Raw genomic sequence first — 18,592 nt, forward strand, 5'->3', positions numbered from 1 at the left:
GAACTAAAAGCCCTGCATAGACAACACCTTATCAATTCAACCAACTGTATTATTAAAATAAATGGCAGAGTTGGTTTTTATAAAAAAAAATAAAGGATTTTTTATAGAAATTTAGGTCTTGTCATCACCAGAAATTTCAAAAATATTTATGGAATCTGAATTTATTGTAATGCATTTAAGGCAAGGAAATAGTCAGTGAAATAGTCAAAACCGCCCTACATATCCTTTAAAGACTAGGAAATTTTAGCACCTACTAAATATCTAATAAGGCATAAACTGGTGACTAGAATTACATATCACAGCCTTGGTTGCTTCCACAAACTAACAGACTAAACAATAAATAGACTATACTAAAATTACAATATTATCACAGAGAAAATAGTTACCCACAATTGACCAGATGTGGCAGTGACTCATAAAAGATTAACAGTAATGTGTTTTAAGTAGTCAGGGCAAGTCATCTTGGTATGCCACCATACCAAATATTCACAGTCTCCAAACCACATGAAATGCAAAACTTTCAAAACATTGAGACCTAGCTGAAGAGACTGAAAGCAGATAGGAACAGAATGATGTCACCTCAATCATCTAGTCTTCCACAGAATATTCTCAGAGATGTTTGTAATGAGACTGCAGAAGATAAGCTTGCTTCCTAATGGAGAGATTAGGTTCTGTTAGAATAACCAGTTATTTTATATACTTCTGGAGTAGTCCACAGAATATTAAACATATAAGAATAATCATTACATGAAGACTTGGTTAGGGATCATTTATGTCCAAATTAATTCAAAAATAAATGAGAAAATGAAATAATAGTGATAGCTATAGTAGTTTTAAAGGTATAAAAATTTAATATAGAACCTTATGTTATTGGACCTGAAAGCATTCTTATCTCTGTTTATCCCATCAACCAAGGTTTATATTCTGGTTGTAGTCACATTACTTGTATGATCCTTGGCAAGTCACTTACAATCTCAAGGCCTCACCTACATAAACTGTAACATGAATGGATGGATTGATCCTATTTTCTTTAGATAAGGATAGCCTCATAAATAGAGAGAGTAGATCCATATGATTTAAGAAGTTGAGGAAAGAGTATAATTATCTTCAAATATCTAAATGTGTCTATACTACTGTATTTTGTTCTATTCAACAAATTATGGATTCTCCCACCAAATTTGGCTTGATACCACAGAGTGTTAAAGTTTTTTTAGACAAAGGACAGAGGATCAGTGGTTGAGCATTACAAAGAAGGAGACAATGGTGAAGGAAGAACCTGCTAACAATTAAAATTATGAAATAGTGGTATGGGTAGCCTTAGGAAGCTGTGTATTTTCCCATGACGATGGGTATTCTAATAGAAGTGGGAAATTATTGGGGATACTATATATAGAATTCTTACAAATATTCTTGGGAGTAGACTTTGTTGTTTCCTCCAGTTCTCAGACTGTTGCTCATCAGCAAAAGAGGGGTTTGAACAAGAACAACTCAGAGGTCTTACCTAGTTCTCTTACACATTCATTCAGTTAGACATTGGGAACAAAACTTATCAAGGTATTATAGGGCAAGAAAGGATTAGGTTTGGAATCTTGCAGGTTGCAATTCAGACACTTGGCCCTAGCAAAAGATAATGAATGGGGGGGTATATGAAGGATCTTAGAGATTACAGGATTTGAAGAACGATATGTTTATGACTCAAAGATTGAATTAGGGAGTCTAAGTAAGAAAAGGAATCATTTTAGATACAAGGCAAGAGAGGCAAGGATTGATATTTTTTTGCTAACCTAAGAAGTAAGGCAGGTGGTTGTGAGACCCCCGGTAAATCCATGTGGTCTGAGACAGAAAGGCAATAAAAATGCAGTATAGAGATGATAAGCAACAACCAAGTTCCATGAAGTGGGCAAGTTATACCCTTGATACTCCTCTAGCAAATGGCTGAACATGGACTAGCCGATCTTGGAGAATGAAATTCTGTTCTGATCTTCTCTGTATTCCTCTAGTTTTCACAATAGTATTTGAAAGTGTTTATAAATAATCTATAAACAAAAGATAAAAAGCAAAAAAAAATTACTTTCATCATGCACCAATCTTTTGTCTTCTGAGGGAAGGAGAGAAATATCATTCCTACTCACTAAATCTGTTCTCCTGCCTCTGGGGCTGAAAGGAGAAATGCCTTGCATCCTTTCAATTCTCTTGACAGGCTTTCTGCCTTTGGGGAAAGGGAAGAAATATCATTGCATTATATCTCCTTTCTAGTCTCCTTCCTCCAGGGAAGAAGAGAAATAATATCCCCTCAAATTTTCCCACCTGAGTTGCCTAAAGCCCAACTCTTCCCTCCTTTCCAAACTCAAAATCAAATCTGTCTCTAAGGTCTTTTGATTTTACTTTTGCATTCTCTGGCAAAAACTCCTTCTCCCCTCAGACCTCTCCATTTCCCCAGTTCAGGCCCTCAACACTTCACTTGGACTTTTAAAAACATTTCCAATTTATGAAATAAAACAAGCATTTCCATGCCATCATAGAATTAAAAAAAAAAAAAGATGATTGCACAAGAAACTGCAAATCTCTATATAACTTGTTATACTTTCCAAAAATATAATAAAATTGTCCTGCAATTTTTTTTCTTTTTTTCTCCATCCCTATCCCCTTCCTGGAGATGGCTACCATTAGACAAATAAATATAGTAACCTTATATTTGACAAATGTAAAGATTTGAATTTTAGGGATAAGAATTCAATATTTGGTAAAACTTGTTAGAAAAAGTGGAAAGCCAGAGGGAAGATATTGAGCATAGATTGTGTTTGGACTTTTGCGGTGACCTGCTGATTAGTCTCCCTGCCTCAATTTTCTCCTCACTCCACTTGATCCTCCATTCCTAAAGAGTTGACCTTGTTACCCTTTTACTCAAATTTGAGTTACCTTGAGATTTAAATTTAAAAAAATTATTTAGCATATAGTTCTTTACAATTTTCCCCTTCCTTCCATTTCAGTCTTCATACACTTTACCCCCTTGAAGCCTTCTGTCTGACTTTCTTCTTCTATTCCTTGAACAAGATACCCCATATTTTTTTTTGCCTATCTCTCATATCTGGCATTCTCTTCTTCCTCCTGTGCTTCCTGGCATCCCTGGCTTCCTTCAGTTCCCAACTTCTACAAGCCTCCTTAAACCTGTAACTATTCTCTCCAATTTATTCTAAATATTTGTTATGGGCAGCTAAGTGGAGCAATCGTGCTGACCCTGGAGACAATGGGTGCTGACCTCAGACTTTTGCTAGCAGTGTGACCTGGAGGAATTCACTAAAGCCAGTTTGCTTTGATTTCTTCATCTTTAAAATGAACTAGGAGGAGGAAGTAGTAAACCACTTCAGTATCTCCACCAAGAAAACCCCAAATGCAGTCATGCAGAGTTGGACATGACTAAAATGACTCAACATCAACAAGAAGTTTTCTCAAAATTAAAGCTGTCTAAATGATTAAGGGGTGATTCAAAGCTCCTTTGATGGAGACTTTTAAACAGAGACTGACCAATCCCTTTTCAGTGAGGTTATAGACTAGTGAATCCCTGTTTAATCTGAGTAGAATGAGCTAATACCTAAAGGTCATTCCATTGCAGAGATTCTAGATTGATATGACTAAAACGACGTTTGTTTATACTTAGTTGTTTGCATGTTTTCTTCATCTTTAGACTTTACCTTAAAAACAGAGACTACAGGGGCAGCTGGGTGGTACAGTGGATACAGTAACAGCCCTGGAGTCAGGAGGACTAGAGTTCAAATCCAACCTCAGACATTTAATTACCTAACTGTGACCTGGGGCAAGTCATTTAACCCCATTGCCTAAAATAAATAAAATTTTTTAAAAAAAACAGAGACTACTTTCTGATTTTCTGTCTCTCCACCTCTTAGTACAGAGCCTGGCCCCCATTTTTTTGATAATGAATCAATAAATGAGTGAAAAATCATTTATTAATCACTTATCCTACACTAAGACTGGTGGTACAAAAAAACAGAAAAGCAAAACAGTCATGTTCTCAGGGAGTTTACATTCTAATGGGTGAGATAATACATAAGGAAGACCTTAACTACATGTCAACTGGAAAAGTGTCCTATTCCTTTAGGTTGCAAAAGCAAAGCAGATGTCGTTGTTTCTTCTTGGATATCATTTCCACTCATTAAATCATTTGTGAATGTTGAAGCATTCTAGAGTGCCAAGGACTGCTGTGGCCAGAATTTTCTTTTTTTGGGTCTTTAATAGTTGTGACTGAAGCTCCGGAAGGAGAAATTTCCAGGCTGCAACTTCACAGGGCTTGATGAAGACTGGGAGCTCTGACTTGGAACTGGGCCAAGCCCAAGACCCTTGGGTTCAGGACCCTGGCTATCTCCAGAGTTTCAGGGAAGAGGGTGGTCAAGGTAGATGGCAATGGTGGTTTCACCTCCTGGCACATGCTGCCTCTTATCTCTCCCTTGGGGTCCTTGCTACTTAAGCTGCCTGGAGAGTAATGACAATAATAATAAAATAACAATCCTGACTCGCATTTGTATAATGTTTATTCTATGCTGGACATTATATCAAGAACTTTATAATTATTATCTCTTTTGATCCTCACTACAACCCTAAGGAGAAGGTGCTAGATCTTAATTTTTAGGGTTTTTTTGAAAGACAATGGGGTTAAATGACTTGCCTAAGGTCACACAGCTAGGTAATCATTAAGTGTCTGAGGCTGGATTTGAACTCAGGTCCTCCTGACTCCAGGGCTGGTGCTCTATCCGCTACACCATCTAACTGCTCCTAGGTCTTAGATTTACAGCAGGAAGGGACTCCATAAGCCATTGAGTTCAACTTTCTCATTTACCAATTAAGAAATTGAAGCCCAGAAAAATTGTGCCCTGTCCAGGGTCAGAGAGATGGTAAATATCAGAGGCAGGTCCTCTGACTCTAAATGTAGTGATTTCTCTAACATACAACATTGCGCCTCTATGTATTGTGTCCCCCAAAAAGAATGCAAACTCCTTGAAGGGAATGAATAACTGAATTTTGCTTTATATCCCCAGTTTCCTGAACCATATTTTATACTTAGTAAGTGCTGTGTTAATTATTTGTTCAATTGTTATATTTAATCTTTGACTCTGATCCAGAACTTTTCCCTTTCAAGGAATCTGGTATGGAATTCTTGAAGGAATCGGTGTGTTAGCTGTAATTACCAATGCATTTGTGATCGCCATCACTTCTGATTACATTCCACGCTTTGTCTATGCATTCAGATATGGCCCCTGTAAAGGTCAAGGATACAGTCAGGAAAGGTAAGGTTGGAATCTCAATCCTTCATTTTTTACATGCAACAAAATGGCACAGAGGGATGTTAAGGGTTGCATTTCTGCATATTGCAGTTGGAATCATGAAGTCCATAGTGATGCATGGGCAAGCCTAGGCATATCTACCTCCCTCTGGCCATTCCATGAAATCATAGTAATAGGCAATTCATGGTTAACTGGGGACAACTGGTTCCATAGAGATAGAAATGAAGAAGGGCTAAAGTCAGATAAGATGAGAACATCATTGCAGTGCCATGATCATTGTGATGAAATACTGCTATGTGATAAGAAATGAGGAAATGGATGATTTCAAACAATCTTGGAAGGGTTATATGAATTGATTCATTAAGAATAACCTGAAGAATGATTTGCATTCTATCAATAATAGCATAAAAATGGTAACTTTTATCAACTAAGGAAGAATGATTGGAGCAAAACCAAAAGAATGATTTATTCAAGAAAAAAACTATAAAAATATACACCTTGGAAAAGGATTTAAAAAACTGTTTTAGATACATTGTGCACTTATAATTCCAGAGGACCAATAAGTAACCACTTCAGCAATGATACAGAATTGATGGATTGGGGCTACAGAATATAGAAAGATAGATAGAAAGAAAGATGGAGGGATGTGTGTGTGTGTGTGTGTAATTATATGTATGCACAAATATCAATCTATACATACATTATGAAGATGGGGGTCCTTCATTTTTTTTATTAAAATTTTTTTTATTAAGATATCTTAACAAAATGGCACACCTCTCTCATGGTGGGAGAGAGGAGTGGGGAAATCCCAACATACAAGCTCTTTTATGTACTTTGAAAGACTTGATTCTTGCCCCTTCATGCCAACCATAGGCTGGGGTCACAAATCTAATTGATACATTGGTTCCTATACATTTTTCCACCCTTCTTATTATACTAATGAACAAGAACAGATAGATCTCTTTGAGCATGTGCAAAGGAAAAGGGCAAGACTCTAGGTTACTCAACCAGTTAAGGACTAGTTTGTCATTTTTGGCATTGGATTAGGAGAACTCTCTCAGTTTTGTGATTGACTGGGGCCATTCCCCCTCTGTAATGGATTTCAAAGCCCCCCACACACCCTGTGAAGACCAACAACACCCTTTATTCCTCACAACTCCCCCCCTTTTCTTTTAAATAATTACTTGGTCTTCACAATTCACCAGCAATGTCTTCCTCAAATTAATTCATAATCCTCATCTTCAATAGCACTACAGACTTTTTCTATATTTTTACCTCTTCATTATTAGAACCATACACCAGTCCTAATTTGCTGATAGAATTTTGTACTATATGAGTTATTACCTGGATCATACACAGCAGACGCACACGGCTAATAGGATTATACCACTTAGGTCAATAGTAAGATACCCAGTAACTGTTTCCACCATGAATCAGTAAACCCATTCATCCGAAGAGGTCCTAAAGGGGCTGGTCTAGGTTTGGACTGGCACATGTGCCAACTATCTGATATCCCTGGTTATCTCCTTTACCACCTTCCCATTGTCATCTATCTTTAGACAACAATTTCATAAGGTTCAGTTTATCACAGACTCCTCCTTCTTCAGCCAAATACCAATTTATGTTGTAATGCTTCATTCTTAAAGAAGACCATGACATCAGGGAGGTGATGCCATGACATTCATATGACTTGGATGTCAGTGAGGGGCTGCTTTGCTAAGTCAGCAATATCCCTTTCTCCTCCAGACCCATATAGACAAAATGGATCAGAATGACTAGAGATGGCCCTGGATGTGAGGCATTCAGCGTTAAATGACTTGCCTAAAGTCACAGGTTCTCCTGACTCCAGGAATGGTGCTCTATCCACTGCTCTACCTAGTTGCCATACATACACATATGCACACATACATACAAACACACATATACACATATATCTATACATATATTTGTATATATCAAATGACAGATTTTTTTGCTTAACTATGGCTATTTTTTAACAAGAAATTTATTTTTCTTTTCATTTTTTTATGGAAGAAGAGAAAGTAGATTTCTGTAATTTTTGTAATAGAAATATAGGACTACTACAAATATGAAATGTTACATGAATTTTCAGATAAGGGACATCATATCATTGTTAGTTTTACTTAGCTGTTTAACTTTGTTGCAAGAGATCTTTATTATAGTGACCCATAAATGTCTGTAATATAAAAATAAAACATTAATTTTAAAAAAGAAAATCATAGAAGTAAATGGATACAAAGCACTTGGTAACCATAAAGTTTTATATAAAAAATGATTAGAAAGCCAACACTGATTTCTACTGTAATAATTCAGTTCTGATTTTTCCCCTTAGAAGAATTATTAAATTACTGATTCCTTTTCTGCCATCTAGTGGCTGAAAAGTGAGATATAGATAGATGATAGATAGATAGATAGATATAGATGATATTGATATTTATATTGATATTTTTCCTCTGAGGTTATTGCAACTATTCCTTATATTCAGATTTTCCTTCTCCATTCTATTTAATTTGCCATGTTTTAAATTTTCTTAATTCTGAAACAGTATTAGATTTGGAGTTGGGTAGATCTGGGTTAAGACCCTACTCCCAATAAATGCTCACTTTGAGCAAACTGTATGATTATAGACAAATCACATAATTATAATCACTGTGATCAACCGAATAAAGGAGAAGAAGGGAAGGAGGAGGAGGAAGAAAAAATGGTGAACAGATGGAGTCATTTATGTGAAATTTTGTGATTACAAATAGGCTTATATACATTATCATCTTTATAATGATTTCTTTTTCTATAAAATGAAGAAGACATCTAAAGTACAGTAGAAATAATCATAACTGAGAGTCATTAGGTTCAATCTCACAACTGATATCTAACCAAAGTTTAAATCTTGATTCCTCTGGATTTCCCATGTATGACCTTGGGCAAGCCATTCAACCTCACTAGACCTTGGTTTCCTCAATTGTAAGATGAGAGTTGGACTAGATGGCTGGAGAGGTCTCCCCTAGCTTCCCTAGTTTATATGTGTTAAACTCTTTTGTCGACTCTAAAATATTCTATAAATATCAGCTATGATTATTTTATATTAGATTTTATTGAAATCTATTGCCATGCATTTTGGTGCCATTATTGTTATTAGCTACATGTCACTGGGCAAGTTACTTAATCTCAACCTCAGTTTCCTCATCTGTAAGATAAAATTAATAATAGCATCTGCTTCAAGGAGTCATTTCAAGGAACAAAACAGGATAACACACGTAAAACACTTTGCAAAACCTTATGCCCTATATCTATGTTATTATCATTAATAATGCTATTAGTAGGTCATTCATCCAAGTAGTAATTAGTATCCTGAAATAAAAATTGCTGTAAAAGAAATCATTACAAGTAGCATCTAGGAACAACCTTGATAGAAACAGCAAATCTTGACAGTCCAGAGAGCTAGCACAACTGTATTAGACTGGTAATGGTCTATATTATCCCCAACCAGAAGAAGAAAAACAAACAAAACACACAGAAAAAAACACCCTACCGAATCTGATGAACATCTTATAAAAATTATCTCTTTTGTAACTCTTTCCCCAAATCCTAATTCCTCGTGCCAAAAATTACTAATTTGTAAACATGTTTAACAACCTACTGAGGGGAGAGGGATGGGAAGGAAGCGTGGAGGGAAATTTTGTAACTTGGAAATATACATGCACAAATGGATGACAGTTTTAAAAAGCAGCATCAAGTTAGCCAGGAGAAATGGATAAACTGATTTATCCATCTTATAATTTGACTCTGTATGCTAGTACCCATCAATTATCTAAGGTTCCAAGATCTATATAGATTTAGCTGTAAAAGATGGACCCCAACGATTCCCTGCCTGAAAAGCCCTCCTGATCCAACTGTTGGGCTAACTTCTATCCATCTTCCAAGGACTTCTTCTCTCATTGTGGTAGCCCTCAATGTTTCAATGTGCTCTTAATTCCAATTTTGTTAAACAGAATTTTCTAGGAATGTGGGATTAGGGATTTAGAGGTAAATAGGATATCAGAAATCATACAGAACAGCCCGCTTATTGTACATATGAGTAAACTGAGGACATGAAAGGTGAGCTAGCTTACCCAGGATCACACAGATAACTGATATCATACAAGCAGAGTTGGGATCAAAACCCAGACCTTGGTACTCTAGCTATCTTACCATTAAAGTGTATTATTCAGGTGCAAGTCCTAATGTATCTACACTATAGATCTAAAGAGTTTTCATTCCCTTTCTTTCTTTCTTTCTTTCTTTCTTTCTTTCTTTCTTTCTTTCTTTCTTTCTTTGTTTTTGCAAGGCAATGGGGTTAAGTGACTTACCCAAGGCCACACAGCTAGGCAATTACTAAGTGTCTGAGGTCAGATTCGAACTCAGGTCCTCCTGACTCCAGGGCCGGTGCTCTATCCACTGCGCCACCTAGCCGTCCCTCATTCCCTTTCAAGGTTCCCAAGTTTATGGTTGGATTAACCTTCATCCATACCTCTACTCTTGGATGACAATAATACCTATTAAAATATAAATGATGATAATTCAGATAGACAAAGATGTAGATATATTATTATTTTTGTAGAATTCTGTAGAAAATCTGAAAGATTACTTTTCTAGCACATAGTAAGTAATTTTGGAGTGAATGACACAATATCCCACTAGGGTTCTGGTCACTCTTCCATATTTCCTTTCCTCTTTCTAGACAGCTAGGTGGTCAAGTGGATAGGGTCCTGGATTCAGAAAGACCTAAAGTCAAATTTGGCCTCAAATGCTTCTTAGCTATATGAATTTCAGCAAGTCACTTAATCTTTCTTTCCTCACCTTTAAAATGGGGTTGATCATAGCACTAACTTCTCATGATTGTGAGGATATAATAAAAGATTGTTAAAGTGCTTTGTAAATCTTAAAGAAGCATATAAATATTTATTATTATTATTATCATCATCATCATCATTATCATTATTACCATTTGCAATAACATTTTCTGGGAAAAGATTGTCAACTTAGTGTTCCCCATCTCACTCTTTGCTGTTTCCCTTGTAGTTTGATGTTTATTCCTTCCTTATTAACAATTCCCACTGATTCTCATTTCATTCTTCTAGAACTCAACTCAATGAAGAACCTACTATGTGTACAACAGTTGAATCATTTTATTTTCCTTTGCTTCTTCCAGGTGTTTAAAAGGGTACGTCAACAGTAGCTTATCAGTGTTCGACCTGAGTGAACTTGGGCCCGGCCACTCTGGTTACTGCAGGTATCTATTTTGAGCTCCTTTTAGTTTTCCATGACGTCTTGCCTCCCTCCTTCTCTTTCCTCTCTGTAGTTTAATGAGCCCTTTTGTCTTTGATCTCTTGAAAATTGGGAAGCCTTCAAGCCTGGCCACTCTCTACCTTGTACTTCATGCTCCTTGGTTTTGTGGATTGCAGGTATCGAGACTACAGAGCCCCACCATGGAGCACCCACCCATATGAGTTAACCTTACAGTTCTGGCACGTCCTTGCGGCCCGCTTGGCCTTCATCATCGTATTTGAGGTGAGACAGAGATCAAAAAGAAAACACTATCCCTGGATCTCTTATAATAGTTTTTATTTTTATAGACATGCTTTTCTTCTCTAAACTTTGCTATCCTCATTTTACAGATGTAGAAACAAATTTAAATGATAGTCATATAACAAATAAAATCTTAGGATCATACAACTAAGTTTTAGGCTAGGAGAGTGCCAGATTTCCTCTTCGCTTTGTTAGTGTCACATAATTCCAGTTACCCTGATTCATACTGGACCCAGTTGACTATGGAGGAGAAAATTAGACTGGTGACTTTGTATAGCCCGCCTCAGTCAAGTCTAATTCACATGCTCATTAGAGCATCGCCAACTTGATGTCATGGTCTTCTTTGAAAATGAAGGACAAATCATCATCATCATTTAATTTCACAGAAACACATTTAACTCAATATTTAATAAACACCTATTATTAGAAGATAACTGCACAAGGAACTGAGGATACAGAGAAAGCAAAATGTAATCTCTCCCCTGAAGATTAGAATAAGTAGAATAACGTATTGCAAAAGTAACTGCAAGAGAAGAGATTTCATGGAAAGTCTGAAGGAGAGGTTCAGACAGAATGCTTTGAAAACCTTGATGAATGCAGGGATGTTTTGCAGCTGGTAATATCAGGCGAGACTTCTTAAAAGAAATCTGTAAATTGGGACTTTGAAGGACAAGAAATATTTTTAAAAGTTGACACTGAGGTACTTGGCAAGATTGAGAGTAAATCTGCATTAACAACAAATTAAAAATCACATCAGTCAAAGCTAAATAGCCCAGAGGAAAGAGAACTGTGCTGAGAGTCAGCAATACCCAAATTGAAATCTAGCCTCAGATACTTACTAACTATGAGATCTGGACAAATCATTTCACTTCCATCTGCCTCAGTTTCCTCAACTGTAAGACAGGAATCATAATTATTGCAAAGGTGATTGTGAAGATAAACTGAAATAATATTTTAAAGTGCTTGGCACTCGTACCAGGTCCCTATTAAAATTATGCTTTCTTCTTTCTTTACTAATATTTATTTGAGATGATATATCCAATGGCTATTTGTCAGTCCTCATCTCCTTGGAATTTCTTCTTCATTTGATATATTTCCACCACCCCGTCCTTGAAATTCTTTTCTAGTGGGACTCCAGTTTGCAAGTTCTGCTTGTACTTCTTTAAACACATTCTTTCTTCCTTTTTTTCCTCTCTTACCACCTGGCCTTGTCTCCCCTAAGGAGCAATCCTTTGCTTTCTGGCCATGTCTTACTCTCAAAGAGTTTTTGCAACTCAGAGTTCAATCCTCTTTATGCCAAGATTCTCAAGTCTAAATTTTTTTTAATGTCCATAATTGTCATCAAACTTTTATTGGTTACCCATAGAATGTGTGTTATAGTTCATGTAAGAGCTCATGTGAGCTTAGCAACTGCCCTCATTAAATTCATACTCTCATGAAAATCAGTAGAGATAATCCTCCTACCCACCTCAAAATCCCTTATTTTTAATTTGCTGGCCACTCTCACTAAGTTAACTCCATATCAAATATGTCTAGAGAAAATTTGCATCCACCTCCCCACAAATAGTCACTCCTTCACAATTATAGTTTTTATCTAAATAGAGTACCTAAGTGGCATGGTGGATAAGAGCACTAGCCCTGGAGTCAGGAGGAGCTGAGTTTAAATCTGACCTTAGACACTTGGTACTTACTAACTGTGAGACCCTGGGGAGTCACTTAACCTCGATTGCCTCAAACAGTCATCCTGATTCCTAACTGGCCACTGGACCCAGATAATTCTGAAAACTGGTGACTGAGCATAATACCCCTCACTCAAATCCAATTTGCTTTCTTGTCATGGTATCCCCTCCCTGATGTCATGGTCCTCTTCCAGAATGAAGGACAAATAACATCATCATTTATCTAAGTGAAATGTCTTTGATTCAGTTTTGACCTGGAAATATTGACATTTTCTCCAAATACAGGAATCATTAAAGTAAGATGGATGGACTTCTCCAAGTTGCAAAAACTCTTTGACCAGAAAGCAAAGAATTACTCTTTAGGGGAGATGATTGTCTTAAGCCAAAGGTTTCAGTAACTTCTTAGTTGATAAGAATCTTTTCCCATTTCAATTCATTGCATATATTGTTAATTCTCAGAAGACAACCTTTCACAGGATGATATTCCCTTGGGTGGAGGAAACATCATGTAGTAACAAAACTTAGAAATTTGACTCTGAGGTAAGGCCATTTATGTTCCACCTTTGACATACATTGACTGTATGATCTTGGGCAAGACATTTAACTGCTCCAAAGTTAAACATTGTGGGCGGTTTTTCAGGACTATATAGTACAAAGAAGAGATGACCGCCATTATTAGAGGAAGCTCTATCACCTAAGAAATTCCCTATTTCAATAAAATCAAAGATTCAGTCCAAAAGTTAGTAAGCACTTCCTTATTAGTAAGACATAGGGTTCAGCATTGCTGAAAGATATCCTATGACCCAGAGGAGCTTTCATTTAATGATGGGAGAGACAATATATAAAGTAAACTGGTTGGGGTTAGAGACATGAACATGACCAGAAAGTAAGATAAGAAGACTGGATCTAGGGAGAGAGAAAAAAAACAACTCATCAACTAGATTGAGTTCCTAGAATCTTCTAAGCTTCCAGATATAAAAATCCACATCCATATCATGCTTTGACATTTATAAAGTAATTTACCTAGTTTATCACCTTGAAACCTCACAACAGCTATGTGACATTATTACATACCCATGGTCCATTTAATTTTGGCACATTCAGAAGTATAATTTGAACCTAGGTCTTCCTTCTCCCAGAATAGTGAGATCTACTGAGTCATTTGTTGTATAGCAGGCCAGATCTCATTGATGAGTGAGGAAAGTATACTTTTGTCTATTTGGAGTACGGTTACAATTTTAAATGATTCTAAAGTTATAGAGTTAATATGGAATGTCTTTTTGCTTGTAGGACCACATCCTTGGGTTTAGTGGAAATAGATCTTTACTCCTAGATAGGATCTGAGTCTTGGTCCCTGTACTACCACCAACTCGGGATAAGATTGTGAAGTTACTTTTCCTCCCTGTTTTTTTCCTGTTTCTTTCTGTAAAATACAGAGCCTAATGTTTACCCTGTTTATCCTATTGACTTAATGGGAAGATTGAAAAGGGATTCCAAATCCCCTCCCCCTGACTCCAAAGTCAGTGTTCTTTCCATCACACCACCTAGCTGCACATCTAGCCGTATGATCTTGGACCCTGATTGCCTCATGTCTAGGGCCATCTTCAGTCATCCTGATTCACATCTAGCCATTGGACTCAGTTGGAGGACAAAGTGAGGCCAGTGACTTAGACCAACAACCCCCCCCCAAATCCAATTCACATGGCTGTCATAGCCTCCTTCAAGAATGAGGGGCAAACATCAGATCAGATTGGGGAGATCATTTGTCCTGTTTGCTATAGTAGAGCTCAGTTTCCTTACCTGTTAGATGAGAAGACCGGGCTAGATGTTGGATTTTGACATTCTATGGTCCCGTGGTACCTATGTGGCACAACATGCCTTAGAGGAACAGAAGCGTCCATGTCTCAAGTTCTCCCTTTGATACTTAAGGGTCATGTGAATTAACTCACCTATCACCTAGTAAAAGAATTTCTTATTCTGAAACCTTCCTACTTGAATGCAATTATAGCCCCAGAAGAAGATAAAAATAAAAATAAAATTACTATGATTTATTTGAAGCTGATTTGTTGGTCAGCAATATTTAACTTGTTCATTTAGGAAAACTTAAAAGATACTAAAATTAGTTCTTGCCAGAGAGCTGATTGTTAAATTTTAAGTCAGTTCCCTTACATCTCAGAAACTGGCAAATGCTACCAATCAAGACTTATTTTTTTTGTCTAGACTTAAGAAAGTGATGGAGAAAAAGTCAGTGATTCAGATTAAATTTTAACATGTATTTGTGTATGTGATTTTTTTTTTTAGAAAGCTGAAACATTTATCCTTTTCAGAAATGCATTATAGCAAGAGGTTTCCTTCGGGGAGACCTCCTAAACTCCAGTAAGCCCCTTCATAGATCAGACTTCTGGAACAGATATCCGCTCCTTATCCTGTAGTATTGTCTGCCTTTCATACAATGAAGATTTGAAAAAATCCGTGTTATTTGTCTTCTTTAAGCTATAATGATGATGCATTCATCTTACGTGGGCCCATGCCTTTTATATATAATGAGTCCCTTGCACATAATTAATAAACTTTTATTGAATTCAATTACATGAAAATAGCCTGAGTTGTTACTAAAGCTAAGGATCTGTGAGCCCCAAACTAATATTCACATCTCATTTTTTAGCAAGATATTGTTATCTTCTGAAAGATGCTATTTTTGCCAAAATGTCCTGCGTACACTTATTTAATCAGCTTGTTATGGAATTATCCTTTTAAAGCTCATATTAATCTGAATTTGTCTCAGCCATTTTTTTTTAATGATCAACGAGAAGAAAACAGTACTGAAGAACCACTTAGGTATGCAGGACACTAAATTGATTACTGAATTATAGATCTGTTCTCACCTGCCTCCGCAGTTGAACTAGTCCAAAAGAAATAGATAGGAAATAAATTTAATAATAAATGCAGGGGCGGCTAGGTGGCGTAGTGGATAAAGCACCGGCCTTGGAGTCAGGAGTACCTGGGTTCAAATCTGGTCTCAGACACTTAATAATGACCTAGCTGCGTGGCCTTGGGCAAGCCACTTAACCCTGTTTGCCTTGCAAAAAAAAAAAAACTAAAAAAAATAATAATAATAAATGCAAAGCATATTTAGAGGATTACTGTGTATTTTCCTCACCAAAACCTCAAAAGGCTATTGGTGTAAAGCTTAGTCACATTTTATATGTAATAGGTAGCATTGTCCTATAAAAAATAGAAAGACCTAGACTAGATTCCAGCTTTTAGCACAAGGTGACTAGGTAACTACAGGAAGATCAGGAGAAAGTATAAGTTGAAGAGATCATGTCAAACCAAATTGATAGAGGAATTTCCCTCCCCTCTTATTTCTCCCTTTCTCAATAAAATCACAAAATCAAAAAAAAAAAAGATCTAATCCCGGTCTCTTACCCTCCCACAGATGAGAAAACAGATGCAGAAAATAAAGGAAATGTACCCCAAATTACCTAGTTTATTAGTGACAGAGCCAGGATTAGTACCAGATGTCCAGAATCCCCTATATCCAATCTTTCTTCCCTTCAATCCATTTCAGTTGTTTTCTCTTATAGATTCCTGCCTATAAGGGTTGCTGTTTCTCTCAAATCTTTGAAAACTCTTCCCCCCCCCCAACTTTTTCATTTTCAGCACCTGGTTTTTGGAATAAAGTCTTTCATTGCTTACCTGATTCCTGACATGCCCAAAGATTTATCTGATCGAGTGAGGCGGGAGAAGTACTTAGTCCAAGAAATGATGTATGATGCAGAATTGGAGCATTTGCAGAAACAGCGGAAAAGTCACGGGAAGCAGTATCACCAAGAGTGGCCTTAGCTGATTCTAGAGTCCAAGGAGAAACTGAGCCATCAGTGGGGACGGAAGATTCTGTCCTTCCTGTTCCCTGCAGAGACTCATGGGGAAGCACACAACTGAATATGTGTGGATATTGTGGACTGGGTGGGGAATGATTGCATCACAGCCTTTTCTGATAAATTGGGAAATCCGGGCTCCTGAGGAGGTCAAAGAAGAGCCCCACCTAATGTGACTGTGTGTTCAAGTCATCATGAACCCAAGGGAGCCAATAAGAGTTTCAGAATCTACCTTAAAGCACCAGACTTTGAGGAATTTCTAGGACAGTCAAAAAATGTTGGAGTTTCGAGCCTGCCTAGTGTACCCGTGTAGCTGTTCACAATCAGAGCATGCTGAACAGCATCATGTGGTCTCTGCTCCTCCAGCTCCCCTTCCCATTGTTCAGTTGAGTTGTGATGCTTACCCCGAAGGAGTCAATGGAGCTAGCTGTTGTCTTGGCCGCTGTTCCTCAGTGTTCTCCCTCCTGCAGCCTTCCTGTTGACTTTGAGTTGCCTTGGCCTCTCCTCGTCATCCTGTGATGGCACTGTTGAATGTTGATTATGCAGTTAAAGAATTGCATGGCCCTTTTCCTTTGTCTCTTTTTCAAGGTTACACCAAAAATAAAAATAAGAAAACCTACAAATCTGGCACCTTTGCTACCCATTGAAGGGAAAGGAAAGTAGAACTATCCAGATCTGATATCTTTTGTGAGTGGTGTGACTCAGCTGAGTGTTATTTTTATTTTCATAAAAAGTATCTGAAGTCACCTATATTGAAGAGAGGATTGGCATTTTCTATGCCATTCAAAAGAGAAAGGGCCACATTTAATATGCTTTGTTAGGATGAGGTCAATATGAGTTTTCCTTTGAGTCTGTTGGGAAGCTATCCCAGAACATCACCGTGAAATTATGTAAATATATATTTTTTTACTTTTTTTGTTATGTAGTGGCTCATCAGTAGTGTGCAATCTCTCTAGCTCATTTGTCCACTAGACCCTCTCTAGAGTACACCCTTTTGTCTTCTTTGTTCAGGGAAAGAGAAGCCAGACAAACTGCACGAGTTTGGCTCCTCTTTTAGAGATGTATGCACTCTCTCAATGCATGAATGTAACTAAATACTATGGCTAGAATTAGATATTTGTGAGCTTTGCTTTCTTCTGAAATCAATTGTTTTAGTTTTACTGTTTTCAAGACATCACCCAAAATATAATGGAGGTTGAGGGAGAAGGTACATGTTGGCTTTGTATGAGTAGGGATAAAGGAACAAAAGTCAGGACCAGTTTGAGTTTGGATGATTGCAATGTGAAGAATGACCTCAGTGAAATTATAAGAAACCAATGCCATGTGACATTAACCTAAAGTCAGAAGAATGGCTATCTTGAGGTGTCTGTTGGAGAAGAGTAGAGAAACATGAAAAAATCAGGACAACTTCTTTCTTCTATCCTTAAAAAGAATCATACTAATAACAATAATAATAATAGTCCTTCATTTTCAAAGAGGACCATGTCATCTTATACATGATGACATGACTTGCATATTATGGTTATTATAGTGAGGGGGGTGTTATACAAAGACATTCTTCTCATTGCCTTTTCCAGAATCATTTTGCCCTTTGACTTGATTGATAAGAAACTGATTTTATAGAGAAGCTTTACAATAATAATGTACTTTTTAGAATTCATTTTCAATCTTTGTTCTGAAGCAGAATTTTTCCAAAAATTCCCAAATTGAAACCTATTTGGGAGTTGAGAATGGAAGCTGTGGAAATAGACTTTTCCATAGCTGTATCAAAGGTAGATATTAGAATGAAGTTTCTTATTCTTGGAAATTGTTTCCATTAATGATGACACTGAAATAATCTCTCTATGAAAATATATATAAACTCTTCAGTTTTGTGTAAACAGAAGAGCCAAGCTTCTGCTCTGTTCATTAAAGCAGGGAGAATATTTATATCTCTTTCCCTGATACTTGTAAGCAAGTGGTAGTCTCTACCCCAATTGCTCCAAAGATTGCCTTTTTTCCCTTTCCAAGTTTCCTACTTTTGTTATAAATTTATACAACAACCATAAATTCCATCCAGGAGTTTTAGCACCATCATTTTGTAGAACACTCTCTTTTCTTCCTAATTGGTTCTATGCATACACCTTTGGGGGGGGAGGGGTACATTAAG

At 36.9% G+C, this 18,592-nt stretch overlaps 1 protein-coding gene across 1 annotated transcript in view; it reads left to right on the top strand.

The window, feature by feature from the left end:
• The window catches only part of ANO3 (anoctamin 3), a 230,987-nt gene extending 213,042 nt beyond the window's left edge, over window positions 1-17,945 (top strand). The window contains exons 22-25 of the mRNA XM_074227568.1: window positions 5,153-5,300; window positions 10,507-10,587; window positions 10,760-10,865; window positions 16,226-17,945. Of these exons, the coding sequence (XP_074083669.1) occupies window positions 5,153-5,300; window positions 10,507-10,587; window positions 10,760-10,865; window positions 16,226-16,408 (518 nt within the window). The 3' untranslated portion in view covers window positions 16,409-17,945. The remainder of the gene's footprint in view (window positions 1-5,152; window positions 5,301-10,506; window positions 10,588-10,759; window positions 10,866-16,225) is intronic.
• Window positions 17,946-18,592: the final 647 nt, after the last annotated feature.

This window comes from Macrotis lagotis, chromosome 3, assembly GCF_037893015.1.
Source record: "Macrotis lagotis isolate mMagLag1 chromosome 3, bilby.v1.9.chrom.fasta, whole genome shotgun sequence".
In the NCBI taxonomy this organism is placed as follows: Eukaryota; Metazoa; Chordata; class Mammalia; order Peramelemorphia; family Peramelidae; genus Macrotis; species Macrotis lagotis.